This window comes from Chanos chanos, chromosome 2 (assembly GCF_902362185.1).
Source record: "Chanos chanos chromosome 2, fChaCha1.1, whole genome shotgun sequence".
In the NCBI taxonomy this organism is placed as follows: Eukaryota; Metazoa; Chordata; class Actinopteri; order Gonorynchiformes; family Chanidae; genus Chanos; species Chanos chanos.
In genome coordinates this window covers 32498737-32520106 of record NC_044496.1, presented here as the reverse complement: position 1 = coordinate 32520106, position 21370 = coordinate 32498737, and the positions used below count along the sequence as shown (strand labels likewise).

The window sequence follows — 21370 nt, the reverse complement described above, 5'->3', positions numbered from 1 at the left end:
CTCAGTTAGCAATCAGTGGTAAGTGTCGGATATGTCAATAAACCATAAACCTGTCTACAGTCATGCACATGGACCAGTACAACTGAATGCTCTAATGTGGACCATGGAAAACAGCAAAATGTCATTTTTAGATTCTGAAATTGATGCTTAAGTGCATTCCATTGTTGTAGCTAAATTATACTAATACATTTGGAGAGTAACAGTTTGTGCCAGTAAAGACAGCTCTGATCCATGTTTAAAGAATTGCATCTCTAAATCCAATTCTTTATTAAAAGAGACACTGTGGATCACGGTTTACTGCAGAACTGTGATGATGAATATTGTTCATTGGTTCTCAGCAATGTTCTGGGTGAGTTTTGACATGTTCTCTAAAAAAAACTAACAGAAAGTCTTGCACCTTTCTCTCTAAATCTCTATGTTCTTTTCATTTCTCTCTTCCTCATGTATCCTTTCTTTCTCCATTAGGCCTGTGTACTTTCTCCCCATCTCCTTATTCTCCTTTTTTAAATTGGCCTCTTTTCAGCCCTAACTCCATTATAACCCCTCTGTCTTTCTCTCTCCTGAAATTTGCGTAATGATATGAACATAAAAACCATCTTTAATTCCATGCCCTCTCCATGCCCCACAGACAATGTCTCTACAGGACTCAAAGTCACACCAGCAATGGTGTCAGACACAACATCCCACTTCAGAAGTAACCAAGAAAACAAGCAGATTTTTTAATCCTTATAAAGAAATACAACAACAAACAAGGATACATGGATACAAATACTACCGATTTCCTAAACCAAATCAGTCCAAATACCATGTCTGAACTTAGGGGTGGGCGGTATTTCAGTATTATAGTTGTCTACGGTATTACGTCATGCCACCGCATGAATTTTGCAGTATCGTCAATACCGGGATATTTTTTAAAAGCATGAAATAAAGCATACGAATTTCCCAGTTTGTCAGAGAATTGATCAGCTGTCAGAGAATTGATTGGTGTAATCAGTGATTGCATCGGAACATCTGTAAAGTGAAGGGAAACATAATAGTAAAATGTCCCAGTGCTGTTATACTCTATCAACACACGTGGAATGTCTCTTGTCCAATCAAATTACTCGGAACTAACTGTTGTATAAGGCTAGTTTAAAATCTAAGTGCTATAAAACGACTGTGTGGACTGGGCATCACGTCGAATTTTTTATCTGGCTATTTTGGAACGATCAGAATAAGAATGACCACTATAGTTGCTATCTTTTATGTGGGGACGGGACGGGATGCACGCAGTTACAGAAATTTTTTTTTAAAAAAGCATCATGTTTATGGCTTATACAGGATGGACTGTTAGGGATATTTATTTAAATGTTTTAAATTGTACATTATCACATTTATTCCATCCATCCATTTTCTGCCACTTATCCGGGACCAGGTCGCGGTGGTAGCAGGCTGAGGGTAGCCAAGACATCCCTTTCCCCGGCTACATCCACCAGCTCCTCCTGGGGGATTCCAAGGCATTCCCAGGCCAGCCGAGATATATAATTCTTGTATCCGCGAGCTCATTCTTTCGGTCACTACCCAGAGCTCGTGACCATAGATGAGGGTTGGAACAAAGATAGACTGGTAAATTGAGAGCCTTGCCTTCTGACTCAGCTCCTTCTTCACCACGACGGTCCGGTACAACAACCGCATGACTGCCGCCACCGCCGCGCTGATCCACCTGTCAATCTCCCGCTCCATTTTACCATCACTCCTGAACAAGACCCCGAGATACTTGAACTCCACTTGAGACAGAAACTCAGTCCCAACTCGAAGGGGGCAAGCCACCTTTTTCCGGCATAGGACCGTGGCCTTGGACTTGGAGGTGCTGATCCTCATCCCGACCGTTTCACACTCGGCTGAAAACCACCCCAATGCATGCTGGAGGTCATAGTTTGATGAGGCCAACAGAACCACATTATCTGCAAAAAGCAGAGATGCAATCCTGAGGGCACCGTACTGGACACCCTCCTCACCCCAACTGCACCTTGAGATCCTGTCCATGAAAATTAAGAACAAGACTGGGGACAAGGTACAGCCCTGACGAGTCCAACACTCACTCGGAACGAGTTTGACTTTGTGCCGAGAATATGGACACTGCACTCACTGTGGTTATACAGGGACCAATTAGCTCGCAGCAGTGGACCTGGCATACTCCCGCAGTACTCCCCACAGGACACCCCGGGGAACACGAGCGTAAAAGTTCTCCAGGTCCACAAAACACATATAGACTGGATTGGCAAACTCCCATGATCCCTCTGTGCAAGGGTGTTTCCGGTTTCCGGTTCGTAGCTGTGCAAGTCTGCTGCCGCTGTTGTGCTGATTATCATCACTGCTTTACAGTCTGTCTTTAACATTTACGTTGTGCTGCACTTGTAATCTTGTGTGCTTGTTTAATCTCGCTCTCTGTCTGCTTCGTTAGCGTTACCTATCAACACATTCTTTCTACTGTTTGGCTGCTAGCGTGCTAACACCAGCTTAGCCTTCTTGCTAACCCTACTTGCACAACAATAGTGTGTTGATAGTTAACGTTTTCGTTACCTCTCGTTGTCTGCCACTATGTCTTGCTCTCTCTGCCTCGCTCTCGTAGAGAAGTTGTCTCTCCTAGAGAGACGTGTCCGTCAGCTAGAGCAAGGTAGCGCTAGTTCTAGTTTTATTACGATAGACACCACGGGCACCCCAGATAGCATTAGTTTAGCCTCTGAGCCGATTAGCGGCTCGGTCTCTCCCTTTAGTGCAGTTTTGCCGGCAGAAAAGGAGTTTGTTACGGTCGTGAGTGACAGGAGGTCTCGCCGACGCCGACACCAGCCGTCATCTGTACGGCTCGACTCACAACCGCTGCTGGTGGTGAATCGCTATTCTACTCTTGTTTCCCCTGCTTGCCGGCCCGGGTACCTCCCTCGACCGCCCCAACCCCCGGTACCTTAGCTATAGGGGACTCAGTGACCCGAGGGATTAGGTTAGCAAAGCCAGCGACTGTTACCTGTCTCTCTGGGGCCAGAGCTCCCGACATAGAAGCTAACCTTAGGGTGCTGGCAAACAGGAATAGCCGTATCGATAAGGCACACCCCATAGACACCAGCTATGACAACATCGTTATTCATGTCGGCACCAACGATACTAGAATGAGGCAATCAGAAGTCACAAAGGTCAACATAGCTAGGACTTGTGACTTCGCCAGAAAGATGTGTCGGCATCGATTAATTGTCTCTGGCCCTCTACCAGCTAGGGGTAATGATGAAAGATATAGTAGACTAGTGCAATTGAATCGCTGGCTGGCGCAGTTTTGTTTAGATCAGGGATTTGATTTTGTAGATAACTGGCCCTTTTTCTGGGCATGGCGCCGCTGTTTTATCAGGTAACATAGATAGATGTTTGAGTCAGCTATGACATCTTTCACTAGAGCGGGCCGGGTCGCAGGTGATTATAGAACCTGCTATTGAAAACCCCTCAGAGGCTGCTGAGTCCCATGAATCAATGACTCCTCTCCTCCAACATAAGGCTACGAGTAATATAACTAGTTGTCGGGCAGACACTGCTTTCAGAAAGAAAAGGACATTTGTTAACCTTAAGTGTTCCTTAGTAATTAAAGTTGCAGTTGTGTAAACTCTCTCCCTCTTTTTCACCCTTCTTTATCTATTTCTATCATTCTCACTCTGCCTCTCTATCCTTATTCCCTTTGATCCCAGTTCTCTCTTTATGGCCCAGGTCTCCTGCGTGTAGGACCAATGCATACCAAAGCAGAAACAACTCGCGGTAACACCTAACAGACGCCAGGCTTGATGTTTTAGCGCAGCAACCCCCAGACCATTTGGTCAAATGCTGATAACGTTTAAGTGTGAGGGACACTAGATCACCTCGGGAGGTTAGTTTCCCTGTGAAAATGGAATTCAGACCATGTCACAGGCCTCATCTGCATTGCTCCACTCGGGCACAAACTATGTAGAACAAAAGAAAAACAAAACTAACCATACGATATTATCAGTTAAATACGCACTGTTCGTATAGTCAGAAATGCGCGGTAAAACTTAAAAAAAATAGCCAGGAGCCAAGTCATGAGCAGCTAATTGTATGACCATCAGTGTAACTGTTCTGTTTTTAATGGTAAAGAAACCATATTTGGTCTTGTTTGGGAGCATAAAATGCGGTAGATTCAAGTACACGGACGTAATTTTACTATTCTTTAATGGGAAAAAGTTATGTAAAATTATCTCAACCGAGCTCAAATTAATACTTCCCAAATTCCAATGAGTGTCTCCTCCTTTCAGGCAGAGACACCCCCCCAAAAGGATTGCGGCACCCCCCGTCTGCAAATCAGATAAAATGCCGAACTCTCTGCTATCCTACAGCTCAGTTCAGTTCAGCTGCGCCAAAGTTCAGTTCAGCTGCGCTAAGGTTCAGCTCCAGTTGAGCTCCGGTTGTATCAGCCGTAATGTAAGTCCGTCCGTTCCGTCCTGCTCGTCTCCACGAAGAATCGGCCCAGGCTCACCGCTATGGAAGATCCGCGACGCTAAAAGACTTTCCCGGCACCGACATGAAGTCTCGCTCACGGTCTCCTTCTGCCTACCTCGGTAACTCCAGTCTCTCATACCTGAACGTGGCTGGGCCTGCTCTTCTTCTTCCTCATCCCTTTTCTCTCCCTTCCTCACAACCCCTTTTTGTATTTAGGTAACTCCACTAGAACATCACTCAGGTAGTTCTTTTGGTTAAGCATGCCTTCTCGTGAGTAATGCTTCATGCTCGCGTAGTTGTTCATTCATACATACTTTAGGTAACGAGGATATTGTTATTGTCTACCGTTAGTTGTTCGTCTTCGTGTTAGCAGTTTAGATGCTGTTGTATGTGTGTGTATAGTGGGTGTGCCTTAATTCCACCTGATTTCCAATTTATTCAACATTAGATTCATTCTGTACCGTTTGAATTTGATCGTTGTAATAAACGTGTACGTCTGTGGTCCTACTCTTTGAGTACGTGATAAATTATTTCCTAGCTGCTGAATGTGGTGATCCAGGAACTTAGTTAGCTAGAAGTATTGAATTTGAAGAGTATTATTGTACCTGCTACTTTAATGCTGTTATTTATTATATGTACGGCTAATGAAGAGGTATTCAGGATAATTTCTAGGTTCAGTGTTCAGAGCACTGAGCTATAAATAGAGTTTTTCAGAATATCTGTAATTTCACTGGGTTCAGGTTCCAAAATAAGGTTATGGTTACAGCAAAGTGATATTAGTATTAAGTCTAATATTCACAGTGAACCATTAACCAGATTTTCCTCATACCATTGGCACGACATAGTTATTCATTTAGTGAAGAGGCTTCAGCAGAGACTAGCTCCCTCTTTAAGCCTGGTCCTCATTCTGCCTCAGTTGCTCAACATAACCCGCTCTATGGTCATCCCTCTGTCAGCAGCAATTTGGCTTGTGCTATTAGCGTACTCTCACGCCCCCACAGACCACTTTGGTCTAGATTTAGACAGCCCATTTCCCACAATAACTTAATTCCAATTCAACTGACCCCCCTTCCAATTTAATTGTTGTAAGCCCGATAACCCTGAAGTTCGGTTTTATTAATATTAGATCACTCTCCCATAAGGCCTTGCTGATCAGCGATCTTATCATTGATCTTAGCCTTGACATGATGGGTTTGTGTGAAACTTGGTTGAAGCGCGATGTTTATTTCTCTTTCAATGAAGCCTCACCCCCCCAACTATTCCTTTTCGCATGCTGCTAGAGCAGCAAAGAATGGTGGGGGTGTAGCCCTAATTTATAACACTGAATTCTCTCCTAGCATCTTTAATGCACCAAACTTTGCCTCCTTTGAGCTGCTCTCTTTGAAGCAATCCTGCTCTACCTCACCCTTCCTTATAGCAGTGATCTATCAGCCCCCTGGGCCCTATAGTCAATTTCTAGATGAATTCTCTGAATTCATCTCTAGCATTATAACTACGGTTGATAAAATCCTTATAATGGGGGATTTTAATATCCACATCAATGACAACTCTGATTCTCTTAATAAAGCATTCACATTTATTTTAGACACTTTTGGCTTCAACCAATACGTCTGCGAGCCCACTCATTCCAATGGCAACACCTTAGATCTTATTCTAGCTCGCAGCCTAACCGTCTCTCATGTCTCCCTATTCCACCGCCTTATCTGACCATTTTCTCGTTACCTTCCAGGTCACGCTCCCCTCTCCTCCTGTAGTCTTTACCGTGGTTCGTCACTGCTGCCGCATTAATGCTTCCACCACTGCCGCGCTCGCTAACTTACTTCCTGCTGCCCTCACCTCCCTCGATGATCAACAAGGGCCTTTGAACAATCTGACAGACAGTATATATATTGTACCCTCCGTAATGCATTAGATATGGTAGCACCATTAACGCTAAAAAATAGGCGTAAACATGTAACACCCTGGTTTAATAACGATAAACGAGCTCTGAAGCAAGCATGTAGAAGATTAGAACAAAACTGGCGCGCCACTAAACTGGAGGTCTTCCGCCACGCCTGGCATGATAGCTTGATAGCCTATAAATGCGCCCTCTCCACGGCCAAATCCGCCTATTACTCAAGAATAATTAATCTCAATAAAAACAACCCGAGATTTCTATTTGATACAGTATCAAAATTGACCCAGAATCACTCCCCTCAATCCAGCTCTATGACCGCATGCGACTTTGTCAAATTTTTCTTGCAAAAAATAGATTTAATCCGTTGTGATACTCAAAGTAGTCGACAAAATCAATGTGCCAGTATACTCCCCATCGCTGCCCCAGAGCCTAATCAGGATGTGCACTCTTTAACCCAATTTGAGCCTCTCTTACTAGACGCGCTCTCCATACTGGTGCACTCCGCTAAACCAGCCTCTTCCCTGCTCGACCCCCTACCTCCTAAACTTCATGTAGAACTTTTTTTGCAATCCTCGGCCCTACAATCCTCAACCTTTTAAACCTGTCAGTTAAGTCGGGCATTATACCCTCTGCTTTTAAAACAGCCGTGATTAGCCCCCTACTTAAAAGACCTAACCTCGACCCAGAAGGCTTGAATAATTATAGGCCAATCTCTAATCTCCCGTTTCTTTCTAAAATACTCGAAAAAATTGTCGCTGCGCAACTCATCGCTTATATGTCCTCCAACAGCCTGTTTGAAGTGTTTCAGTCGGGCTTTAGGTGTTTTCATTCCACTGAAACCGCATTAACTAGAGTGACTAATGATGTATTACTAGCCATGAATGCTGGTGATACCTCAATGCTTATTCTTCTCGATCTGAGTGCAGCATTCGACAAAGTCGATCACACCGTACTGTTAAAGCGCCTGGAAATTCAAATTGGCATCTGTGGCCTTGCGCTCTCCTGGTTAAAATCTTATCTCTTAGAGAGAAAGCAGTGTATCCACTACAATAATGTGACATCTGAGTACCGAGAGCTTAACTATGGTGTCCCTCTCCTTTTCTCTATTTACATGCTCCCTCTTGGAGACATTATTCGCAGCTATAACATTAGCTTCCACTGTTATGCTGATGATACTCAGACCTACTTACCAATCAAGCACAGTGACCGCTCTGAATTGGCCAACCTTGAGGCGTGTCTCTGTGCAAAAAAATTGGATGTCTTCAAACTTCCTGATGCTTAACACAGGTAAGACGTAAATGCTAGTCATTGGTCCCCCTGCGCATAAGCATCTTTTTAATAATCTTACTTTAATAATTTTAACAACTGCATTCTCTCGCAAAATTCCACAGCTAAAAGCCTTGGTGTGATTTTTGACTCTAGTCTCTCGCTCGTCACTCATATCAAGAATACTACCAAAACGGCCTTTTATCATCTCCGCAATATTGCCAAAATTAGACCCCTACTATGCTTGGCTGATGCAGAAACCATTGTTCATGCATTTGTCACGTCTCGCCTCGACTACTGTAACGTTCTGTACTCTGGTCTGCCCGCCTCTAGTACCAGATGTCTTCAGCTCGTCCAGAATGCTGCTGCCAGAATCCTGACCCGAACTAGGAAGTTCGATCATATCACCCCCGTCCTGGCTTCCCTTCACTGGCTCCCAATTCACATGAGGGCTGATTTTAAAGTCTTCCTATTAACATTTAAAATTCTCCATGGGCTTGCACTGGCCTATCTTTCCAAATTAATTACACCCTATGACCCCCCTCGCACCCTGCGCTCTCAGGATGCTAAATTATTAGTTGTTCCAAGAGTTAAAAAGAAGTCCGCTGGCCATCGCGCCTTTGCCTATCACGCACCCTTTCTCTGGAACAGCCTACCTATAGAAATCAAAGAGACAAACTCTCTTGTTACCTTTAAAACCAAACTTAAGACTCATTTATTCTCTGTATTGTATGATAGCATAATCTCAAACTGACTATCCGGTGAGGCTCAGTCTCTGCTGTAGTCTCTCCTGGCATAGTTTAGCTTAGTAGCTGCCGGCTTAGATACCTCTCTTCTTCTCTCTCTCCTCCCTCTCCTCTGCTTTTTTCTTAACCTTGTCAGTTTCTGTCATTAACCTGCTCTCTTCTCTTTGTGTGAGCGGTCGATGTCTGCGCCTACTTCCTGGATGTGGCGCCTTCCCTTGGCCGGCTGAATGACTTTGTGCCCTGCTGTTCCCGGCCCTGCTTCCCCCGCGTGGCCCTGCTCCTCCTGTGCCCTCCACAGCCACTAGTCTTGCAACATTCATGCTTCTATAAAATTATTTTCCTTATTTCATCTGTTAAGTGCTGCTACTCCAATAATGCTCTCCTTCCCTCCCTCTTCTCCTGCATGGCTGTGGCTCATCTGTTCGAGCATCTGGCTTGAATGTGGCTACTTTCTTCTTAGGTGTGCCCCCCCTTCCTCCCTGTCATCTCTCTCTTCATCGTCATCCTGATGGCTGCCGCGGCTTCGTGGCTTCCTGCACTGCTGTGGCTGTGTCGTCCACCCTAACTGAGCCCATCCTGTCTTGTCATCCATCATACTGCCTACTAGTTGTGTTTTCATGTTCATCATCACTATGTTGTTTTGTAATTTGCCCACTGGGTTGGCACCTATTACACGCCTGGCTGGCCTAGAAGGAGTCTCCTCTCTCGGTGGTCCTTCTCAAGATTTCTCCTATTTTTCCCCTAGCTTCTGGGTTTTTTGAGGAGTTTTTTTCTTGCCCGCTTTGAGGATCAAGTCAGGGGGTGCCACCCTGCTCTGTTTGTCGTAATCCTGTGGGCATGTAAAGCCCTTTGAGACTTTAAAAGGTGATATTGGGCTTTAAATAAACTTAAACTTGTAACTTAAACTTGTTCCACGGCCAGGACGGAATCCACATTGTTCCTCCTGGATCTGAGGTTCGACAATCGGCTGCAGTCTCCTTTCCAGTACCCTGCAGTAGGCTTTACCAGGGAGGCTGAGCAGTGTGATACCCCGATAACTGGAGCACACTCTCCGGTCCCCTTTTTTAAAAATGGGGACCACCACCCCTGTCTGCCACTCCACAGGTACTGTCCCTGACTCCCAGGCAACACCGAAGAGGCATGTCAGCCATGACAGCCTAACAACATTCAAAGCCTTCAGCATTTCAGGGCAGATCTCATCCACTCCTGGTGCCTTGCCACTGCGGAGTTTATCACATTTATGAATTATAAAATAAATAACTCTCTTAACCTTCAGCACAAAATCTAAAAGAATGTATGGAATATCAGGATGGTATTGATATTTTCACTGATTATTGCCTAGCTACCTATACTGGTTACTGTGTAATATGTTATGCTATACTACAGTTTGTTGGTATGTAGCTCACATCTGAAATTAAACCTCCCGCTTGTATAACTGGTTTGATTTTACTTGATGTTATGTTATTCTCAGCACTTTATAGACCTAGTGAATGAAATGACATTTACGAAAATACGTGACAAACCACATCCCTTATTGATTCAATACAGGACACAGCATTTTATTTTCTAATACAGGACGATCCCATATTAAGGGACGGGTGGCCACGCTACTGGCCACATTTTCAAACCCCCAAACCAGGACCCTTAAGTGTACCGCACTTTCATGCATGCGTACAGGTACTGTATGCGTTTATGCACGCACCATAGGCATTTTCATTAATGTGATCTTTCATGTCAGCATTTTCTCTATGCGCGACCGAAAGACCAGCTTTCTTTTCAGCATGATGCTAACTGTTAGCCAATTGACAGATTCTGTCAGGCAGAGCCACAAGCGTCATAGCAAGAGACACATTGACAACGACACCTTATTGACACACAGACAAATCAGTATTGAATTCAGACGTCCCATTGTTTGTGTTTTTTTAATTGGGTTAGGTAATATTGAGTGGAACAGAGTATGATAAACATCTATGTAAGCGATGAAAACATATATAATAGTATTGTTATTACTGTGGTGAAAGCAATTTGGTAGTCTCGAATCCCGAACGCTGCACCTGACCATCCCCGCCACAAGTTCCCCTTCTGAGCGTGCTTTCAGCTGGTATTCCTAGCTAAGAATTTTGAGGGCTTGTTGTTTATGATTTCCTGTTTTTTGTCATTTCAGTTGTAGGTACGATTGCAATCCTAACACAGGGACACCAAAAGATGTAGGTGTGATAGGATTAATAAATCAGTCTCATATAATTTATTAACTATTAATTTGGGTGTTCAACATTTTATAATTAAACAACTAAGATTAATGGAATAAGCTAGCTGTAACATTGTGCTACAGTCTTCGAGAGTATTGCAGTACTAATGTATTACAATTACACTACTAAACAGTCATGAACAACCAGGTTGATGAAGGTAATTGGGAGTACTTTGATGGCAGAGGTTGGCATTCAGTGAATCCTGCGGCAGAAACAGACAGGACAACAGTTTAACAGTTTTATCAGTACTACTTGGAAAACTAACACTGATATGGTACAATCAATAATCAGCAGCAAGTAGAATGATCAAAGTGTAAATGGTAATATAATGGTGATGAGGCTATATACAAGTATTCAGTGTAGGACTGAATGAATGTTAGAGCAGAGATGTGTGCGTGTGTATGTGTGTGTGTGTGTGTGAGAGAGAGAGCGTGCGTGTATGTGGGTGTGTGCCCAGCTGCGCACAGAAAAGAGGAGGAGGAGCGAGGGAGAGAGGCTGTGCACAAGCGTGTGTGCTAGGCACCAAGTGGGGATGGGCAACAAGAAGCGCATGTGTGTGAGAGAACAAAGAATCTCTAACTTGAGAGCTGGTCTCAAGCAAGTAGGCCCTAAACTCAACAACTCTACCCAACCCTTAAGTCACACTGCAATCCCAATGTTGGAGGTGTGCAATTAGAAAAAAGGGAGTCAGAGAGAGAAAGAACGCATGCCAGATCTATCCTTCATAAGTTGTAACCAAAAGAAAATAACAAACAGCTAAAAACCGCATTGTACATGAAATACAGTGTATACATTTAAATCATAAAAGAATTCAAATAACAACACTTCCTTCACGTTAACTGCATATAATCTTAATACTAAAGTGTGCCCAGATGCAAGCCTTACTTTGAATAGCTCATTGCATGGTGACCGAAGATGCATCTGAGGTGGCCTGATGAGCAGTACCATGTGCAGGTCCAGGGAGAAGTTCTTTTCCTTGTCGCTTAAAGATCTTCGGGACGCCGTCGCTCATCCGATGATCTTTAAGGGTTCTTGATTTAGTTCGTCAATGTTTAAAGAAATAAAAAGGGATTCGGTCGCCTTTTCTTCCGTCGAATACTGTGTGCGTTACAGTGTAATTAGCCAGTTGAAGTTACACTCGCAACTGCGCGAGAGAAAGTACATTAAAACTTTGGCTGTACAAATATCTCGCTTCATTGTTTCTTGGTTCTTTTCTTCAGCAGAGAAACGGTGTCTCTTTATCCAGATAGGATCACTCGCCCAAGAAATCCAATGCCAGGGAGTAACGGAGTCTCTGTATGCAGGCAGGAACACCCGATAGAGACACCCACTGATAGCGAGCTGCTGCTAGAGCAAGTCGCTGTCAGGGAGTTGGAGAATTGAAGAGATTTGGTGAGAGAGAGTGTTTGGAATTTTTCGCGGTTTTATGGCAAAAATTGCGTCATCACTGTGTCTGGTATCTGGCTCCATTGCTGTATCCAATACCGTTACAGTGAAAGCTGAGAAGATGGATTCAGATTACCCATGGGGTCAAGCAGGGAATTATGGGTAGTATGGTCTACGGGCCTGGCAACCCCTACACAGTCCTACACAGGAAAAGATTCTGTATTGTTCTAGTAGTTAGGGGCCTCATCATGATTATTATTTTATTGTAATTGTTCATTCGCAGAAACTCAAGCCATTTACATGTTTACAATGTTAATTAAAAATAGTTGTCATACCTTAATCTTTCTTGATCTCCCTCCCACTCTTTGAAATGCTTCTTTTTTAAATAAATACTTTTGAAATGCATAATTCTGGTGCTTTTGCTACAGATAAAATAGTATTAAGTGTATGGACTTTAAATAATAAATACTGTGATATACTACCAATACCGTTCATACAGTTGAAAATACCGTGATAAAAATCTTAGTCAATATCACCCACCCCTAGTCTGAGCAGGGTCTAACAAACACACGGCTAAAATTTCTCTGTGTCAAGACTGCACTTGGCCATGATGAGATTTTATTCAAAGCCTGGAGCCCACTTTCTCACCCGGAACATCTGTTTGACCTTTCTGCGAGGCAGGTTAACATTCATCTTGTGTAGGAGCTGGTAGATCTCCTCAATGTTGAGGAAACCATCTCCATTCTTGTCAGCATCTTCAAATGTCTGTTTCATCCATCTGTGTTTGGGTTAAGGAGTAAGAATCACAGAGGATGACTTGGCTATCACTTTACACAGTACTTCAAAGGTGATCAGATGTGTTAGAGAAAAAAAATCTTAGAGCCTTTAGCAGTGCCAAGACCCATTACCATGAACACTTCCACAAATAATGTGCTCAGCCCTCATAATAGCGGCTTGTGCAGGCAATGGTTATTCAAAGGTTTCGGTAGTAAACTAGAAAGGTAACTGGAAAAGCTACAGTGGGTTGCTTGAATCTGAAAACTAGTCTAACTCCAAGTACTTTCACTTAACCACTGAAGATTCAATGAGAACTCAGGGAGATGCTCATCAAAACACAGAGTAAGAATAATCAGAATGGCTGTGTGTCTGCAAGGGAAACCCAACATACTTACTCTCATAACAGAAGCCCCAAGAGAGGTACTCTCCCCCCTCTGTTTTTTACAGAGATGTTTTTGCATGTAGACTAATAGGGCGTGAGAGACTGAGTGAGCTTTTCCTTTGTGATACATAATTCAGATAAAATATGTACAACTCATTCAAAGGAAAGCTTTCCACTAAAAAACTGTCTTGGGAGAGAGATTAGTCAGGAATAGTGTGTAAAGTAATTAAAGAAATAAAGGGTACATAAAGATCACCGATGCCTTAACTGGGAACCAACAGACATGAGGCTGACTGTGAGGGTCACAGCAAAGACCAATACATGATGGAACCTGCACTGGCTCAGTATTTTGATCCCAGAGGTTGTGAAAAGGTAGCCAGGCACTGAAGCTGGCTCTGGGGGTGGTTGTGAGTTTAGCACTGAGAAGGGTTCAGAGGTTGGCACTGTGGCTGGTTCTGCTGTTGGCAATGGAGCTAGAGTGTGTGTGTTGACAGATGTCTGTCAGATGACAGTAAAATGGGGCACAGTCAGTGAAGGTCATGCAATTAGAAACAGAGGTTACCCTGAAATCTGAGCTCAACTCAGCTCAGAGTACTGAGTGCTCAGAGTGTAACTGGCTCAGCTCTAACTCACTTTGGTAGATATTGGGTGGCACAGGTCGGTAACTCACTCTATATTTATAAATTTGAAACCAATTGGACCAGTGCACCAGAAACTCCAGGTTCACCTCACAGGAGAAAGGAGTATGTAATCAGAAGAGTAGCTAGAGTAAAGAAGACTCACAGACCAGCAGGCACCTTTAAACTGTTGAACTGTGTTTAAGGGTTGCATGAAAAACGAAATGACAAAAATATAAATAAACAGGCACCAATAAACAATATGGCTTCCCTCTTTTGTGCGAATTAGAATAACTCACTGTGTAAAATGGAACACAAACTTAAATAACTAAAATCAGTGCTCACTGAATTATAATCCCTTTTAGAAATTAAACTCAAGTTAAATAAAGTAGCTTAACACATACACTGTAGTTTTCATACAAAAATAAAACCCTTTTGATATTTGAGACTGACACCCTCTTTGTCTCAACTTCTTAGAAAATATACAGTTACAACTTACAGGGAATTGGTATCATTTAAAAGATAAACACACAAACATAACTCACAGCAATAACTCTTAATGAACAGTTTTTCCCTCTTTTGTTCACTTCTCAGTCCACTGAAGATATGCAGTATATGCAATATATCCTTACAGGTTCCTTACGGGTTCTGGCAATAACCAGTCCTACCACACTTCGGGTTAAAAACACAGTTCAGATCCCTCACGATGTGGGAGCTTCCCCTAGAACTACATACGTTCTAGGGCTTTTTTTTCTGTTTGCATTCGCACCACCAGTAGGAATGCTGAAGTGACGTAAGCCGGCCGACGGTATAGCGGCTAAGAGCTGTTGTTTGCGACTAACCAGGATAGCTGCACATTTTAAGTACAAATGTAATGACTTTTAAGACCTTTTAAATACTGCCAAAAGGGAAAAAAATACCATTACTGCGGCAAAATAAATCGACAAACTAGACTACACTATACACAGTTAAGAAGTTTTATTGAATTTGAATGACAGAAATATTGAGTGCACATTAAATAACAGCTGCCTTCTCATTAACGAAAATAACACTGTATGGCGATAGACCCAGTCCAATGGAAAAAAATATGTGCCCCTGCATTTACCACCACAGTAGCAGTGAATGACTCGATGGGCATAGTACTTTTCGGGTGCTAGCATAGCGCTTGTGCCTGACGCTTGCTCGCAGCATCATGTTTTTTTCTCCTTTTTCCCCCACTGCAGCCCTCAAATCGTAAGCTGGATAAACACATTCTTATTTTAGGTTAAAATGCAGATCACAGCCACACAAGCGGACACACAAGCACCTACCGAAGCGGAGTGTACGCTACCTCTTCAATGTACAAATATACAGTGGACGTTGCAGAAATGGTCATTGTTGTGGGATATAACATACCAGTAAAATAAAACATGAAAACCATGTCCCCCCTCCTACCATTCCAGACGTTTTAAGACATTATATTTTGCACAGATCTTTAAAAATGGCGGTTGCAATCATCGTATACCTGCGTCTGGACCAATGGCTGTACACCTACATCAAAAGGTTCCTATTGCGCTGCGAAAGTACCTACCCTGAAGTAGGAGCTAAAAAAGCCCCTCAAAATGGTGTTCTAAGAACTGTGATTGTTTTAAGTTCCTGCGGTGCAAACACACAAAAAAGGGGGTACTTTCTACAGTTCTAAGAACTATGGAAAAGTTCCTCCGGTGCGAAAGTGCCTGATGTTCACTGCCGCCACACTCACAAAATTCACACGGACAGGCTTCACTCAACAATGTATTTCACACACACCATCTTCTTAACAACACTGAACACATGAACTCGAATTGACAAGTTTTCTATAGTTTACCAGTGCATAAAGGTCGGTTTCAACTAATCACATAGATTTGCAGAAAATTACACTCACCAGAAAACTTCAACGTGCAGGTATACTAGCCTGGTATGCTCCCAGCTCCCCATCATATTCAATCAGACATCAAAGCTGAAGTCAGCTCAGGGGGGTATTTCAGAAAGCGGGTTTAGTGAAAACTCAGAGTTAGTTAACTCAGAGAAAGTAGTAAACCTCCTTATAGAAGAGCCCTTTGTGGTTTGCTTACAGGAAGTGAGTCACAGAGCATGCCAACTGTCCTCTGAACACTTTGCTGCCAGTGACAGGAACCATACGTTTACAAACTGTCATAACAGGACCATAAGGTTATGATGTACTCTGTACCTTTCATATAGGCCGCACACAGGGACCACCTTATCCCCCTATCTCTTACACAAGGGCTTCTCTTTCAGCTGAGCAGCATTTTCTCAGAGAGAGACAAGGAGGGATGGAAGGAGGGAGGAAGAGAAAGACAGGTCATATCTAAAGTATTGAGCTGCTCTTGGTCTACAAGGACTTCATAACGATAAAGCCAGACCCGGTTTCTCAATTTTTTAAGAAACTAATCCTAGAGATTAATATCACCATGACTGTTAACTTCAGTAATAACAGTGCTCAGAAAACATTTTATTAATCGCCGCACAGACATAAGAAAAAACCCTAAATATTCCACCCTTTCCATCCCATTAGTCTATAAAGGATACTGGTCATGTGTACGCTGTCTCTTGGCCAGAGAGTCCTCGTCACTGATCCCTGCCATTAGGTAGCGGAGACCAGTCACCCAGGTTCGCGCCTCCTCTGCACTGGATGTCACCAGGTCCAGCGATTCCATGTGGTTGCCATGGTAAACAGTGAAACAGCAGTTGGGATCAAAGTTGCCCTCAGCATGCCGGTGGAAGATATCAGACTGCCGACCTTCAGTGACCTTGCATAGTGAGTCGATTGTGACTGTTAGAAGGGAGAAGATGATGATGGGTGAGAGAGAGGTTGGACTCACATGAGCTAAGAAAGCTGACAGGATGTGAAGCCATGAGCCTTAATCCTAAAATTGACTGAAGTACGGAAAAAAACTGACACAAAGAGTTACAAACTTATCCCCACCAGAAAATATTATTTGAAAAAAGTCCTTTATTAAACAATAAATCATCTTTTATTTGTATAAAATTTGTTTTTCCTTTTAACTTAAAGTGCTTCTGCTTTAGCTACTAAAGTGACTTTCATCTACAGATATTGCACGCACACATTTGTCTGTGCGTGATTGTTTGTTTGGGTTTTTTGTTTGTTTTTAAAATAAATTTGATTGCCAATAACGCCCTGTAATGGCCAGTTAGTAAATCGAGGCTGCCGTGATTCACTATACATTCTGATGGTTAGCTAGCTAAGGTAGTGATTTGGTTTAGGCAAACGTAACACCTGGTAAATCTGTCAGCAACAGAGTGTTTCAAAATGAAAGCAATTCTATACCACTTAACAGCAAAGATACAAAAAAGAATATCCCTTTCCACACAAATGAATGTACAAATTTGGCTATCTTGGTGAGCTAACTTGCTTAGCTGGCTAAACAGCATTGGTGGACTGAAACTTAGCAGGGTAACATTAGCAATTTCCCTACATGCACCCCGCATTTCAGCAGTGTGCACTGACATTGCTTCTTTTCTTATTATACTTGTGTCTCCCCTGCAACAGCCAACAACTTCCTTTCCCAGAGATCTCTAACCCGTCAAATAAAGCTCTTTACCTGACCAGCCTAGATGTGACAAGCACACTGCCCTTATTTATTTATTTAAAAGTCTTGCCTAGCTGAAGTGTCTTAATCAGTGCGCTACAGTTTTGACAAAGAGATAGAACAGAGATATACTAGCAAAATAACCATGTGATATCCTGGTGGATATCATCACAGTCCCACAACAGTATCCAGACATTTTTTTTTTTTATTACGATATCGCGAAATTTGATGTATTGTTACATCCGGCCATTTCTATATGCCAAGTCTTCTTCTTCCTCTCCCTAAAGACTCTGTCTTTCCATTTTGCCTCATGATTTGTGAGTGCAACCAATTCTGTACAGACTGGTTTAAGTAACACAGAACATTCTGTACATACGGGGCCCAATCAAAAATAAACCTTTCACAGTGCTGATTTGTTTAAGGATATATTGCTTTTACTGTTAGGGTATGGACATGGCAGGAGATTATTCATCATTGTGGCTAAATGCGTCAGTGTAAACTAAACATCAGCAAAAGTAGTGAATAAAATAATGATTACTCCAACATTTGTCGCAGACGTTCGAGATGTAGCAGCAGTGGCTAGCTGCTCCAAGCATCCCCTGCGCTTTCTGGCCTCTTGTTTACTATGAATGTTTGTTATGAAAATCTATGAGTTTGGTAATGTTCAATATGAAAAAGGGACACCACTGAGTACATAATAACTCAAAGCCACTGCCCTTGGACTCCAATGAACATTACAAAGTCAATGCTAACATGAGGGAATTGAAATCTGAATTTGTCTAAAATTTGAAGTTTACAGGAGATCAAGACATTTTTAGATTTTGATATTGTTTTGGTTTGTTGGTTAGTTTTTGTTTATTTAGTTATATAAGATTTCTTCCTTTTTTCATAAACGAGGAACATGTTAGAAAGTGAGTAAGCAGGTCTGATTCAGCATTTTGTTTTTCCTTAAAAAGGAAAAAAAAAATAAGTTCATATTAGTAAACAGTGTGAAGTGCAGCAGTTTCCTTTCATATGTAAGACAACCATAAGTTATAAATTAATTTATGGTTGTAGCACACTCATCAGTGCAACTACTGCCCTGTCATGGATATTGCACCAGCTACAAATAAAATGAAGACATGAACTAACTTGGGAATATTTAAAAAGAGAGAACATCTGTGCACCAACACACAGCTCATGCGACTTATATTCCTTTGGTAGGCTATTACTTCACACATGGGGACTGTGCACTATCCTTGGTAGAGCTGGGTGAGAGAGGTAACCTAAAACATTTTCAAAGAGCTAAACTCTGTTATTGTGAAAAGGATTCAGTAGCACCCATTTTAGTGTCTCTCGTACATTTACAGGGGAATAATTTGCCCCAGCCTTGAAAAGACTGTCCTCACAGTGCATTTATGTGTTTTAAAGTAATTTACAATATTCACACTGAGATTAATACAGTTTATCAAGAGCAGCTTGAGAGCCATTACGGATATCTGAACCAACACTGAAATATTATCATCTGAAGCATGCAAACTTACCAGCAGATAATTTATTCAACAAAATGACCACTTATGCCTCCTAAAATAAATATGTCAATATATTTTATCAGTATAATAAAATCTCTATGCCAGAAAAGTTGTTCTCTCCAAGGAAAATGTACCTCTGCCCAGTTTCACTCAAAAGTGCCTCGTCCATAATTCTCTGCATTCAAGACACAAACTGAACGTGTATTCTCCTCAGCATGAATTTGCAAATTTCTTTAAACACACTGTAGTAGTTGAAACCTCTGATTTTATCTGTATAGTGCTACAGGATCGCTGGCTGCTGCAAGATTATTAATAAACACCAGATAAGTCTATTCATTAATTCATTCATTTTCTGCCGCTTATCTGGAACCAGGTCGTGGTGGCAGCAGGCTGAGGAGGATAGCCCAGACATCCCTTTTCCCGGCTACATCCATCAGCTCCTCCTGGCTGATGATTCCCAGGACAGCTGAGATATATAATTCTCCCAACAATCTCATTCTTTCAGTCACTACCCAGAGTTTGGGACCATAGGTGAGGGTTGGAACAAAGATAGACTGGTAAATTGAGAGACTTGCCTTCTGACTCAGCTCCTTCTTCACCACGACGGTCCGGTACAACGACCACATGTCTGCCGCTGCCGCTGCCGCCGCCCTGACCTGCCTGTCGATCTCCCGCTCCATTTTACCCTCGCTCGTGAACAAGACCCTGAGATACTTAAACTCCTCCACTTAAGGCAGTAACTCAGTCCCAAATAAGACTAATGAACAACCAATCAACTAATCCCAGATAAGACTAATCAACAGAAAATCTTAAGGTTAAGGGGCCAAATGACACTAATGTAAAAAAAATGCAGGGAATTCAAAAGAACCCATATGTTTAGTAACTGGGTGTCGAGCCTTCAGTGTTAAACTAATTTAAACTGCCCATTGCTAGGCAACCATGTGACTGACTCATCCTGTAATGTGACTGGCTGATCCTACGATGTGACTGACTCATCCCATTGTGATATAGTATACAAATTAGCCTGAGGTCCTATGTATCTGTAAAGTTTGGTGAATTTTCATTGTAAAGTCAAAAAGATACAGTTCAAAAAATGGGGGGAGAAGAATATGAAATCGCAAACCCTTGTGATTCTTACAGCTTCACTGCTCAGACCCCCGATAACAGCTCACACAAGAAAACAGGAAAACCCCACTGACTGAACTGACACAATTCATTTGGATGAGCGCTTTATCTGACCAGCCCACAAAGGGAAAATACAGAATCCATTACACATCCTGCAGTGAACAGCACATGTTCATTTCACACCATCTGTACTAACACTTCTCTTTTTCCCCTCCTCTCCATTACTCTCCTCATTCTCTCTGTCCCCAAGCTGAAACAGCAGTGCCTTAGACTATCACTGTGTAAAGGGATTCCACCCCCCCCCCCACGTGAACACAGACTGATTCTCTTGATGTCTACCACCTACTACTATACAGTGTCCCTTTGGAAACATCTACATTTAAATAACCAGTTTTTCATCTATTTATTTATTGTTTTGATTCATTTATTTATGATTTCAATTGAATTTTACAGCTTCTCTGTACTTAGACTTCCAAAACGTGGCAGTAATCTTAACTAAAACCTCTCTCACTGCCCCAGAAACTACCGGAACATCTATGGTGCAAACAGTGAAAGGATTCGTACTGATTCCTTAACCAGACAGAGAGCTGGGCGACCATTCCTTTCCTGAATTTTCCTTTTAATTATGCAAATGGAGGCAAACAAAGAGGCTTATCTTATACTGGCAGTTCACAAATACAAGAGGAGTGAAATGAGAAAGAGAGAAAGACAGAGCGACAGAGTGGAAAAAAGGAGAACATAATGGTGTCTGAGCCTCTTTTAGTTGACAATAATCCTTTACCCTCACCTGGATCAGGGCTGGCCTGCCTTGTTAACAACTGTGGGGAATTCGCCGGTGAGAGGAGAGAATGGGATTAATACCTAACAGAAATCCGAGTATCGGAAAAGACGGCCATTTCAGCGGAGCGATCAACTCCAGCCAATACCAGACCTCTCCAAGCACAAAATGATCGCTCTGTCCTCGCAACTTTTAACACCTTCACACCAGTACAGCATTTTGGGTCATGATGAGAACTTCTTCATGCCTCAGAACATTGCCACAGTACCATGCAAAGAGAGTCAGAATAAATGAAGTGAGAGACCAACAGACAGGCCAAGCACAGGAAGGGGAGGGACAAACAGAAAGGCCAAGCACAGTCAGGGGAAGGACCAACAGACAGGCCAAGCACAGGAAAGGGAGGGACCAACAGACAGGCCAAGCAAAGGATGGGGAGGGACCAACAGACAGGCCAAGCACAGGAAGGGGAGGGACAAACAGAAAGGCCAAGCACAGGAAGGGGAGGGACAAACAGTCAGGCCAAGCACAGGAAGGGGAGGAACAAACAGACAGGCCAAGCACAGGAAGGGGAGA

General features: G+C 42.7%; 1 protein-coding gene across 1 annotated transcript in view; it reads right to left on the bottom strand.

The window, feature by feature from the left end:
• The window catches only part of plch1 (phospholipase C, eta 1), a 77404-nt gene that overhangs the window by 40365 nt on the left and 15669 nt on the right, over nt 1-21370 (bottom strand). The window contains 2 exon segments of the mRNA XM_030765249.1: nt 12666-12795; nt 16362-16605. Coding sequence (XP_030621109.1) covers nt 12666-12795; nt 16362-16605 — 374 coding nt within the window.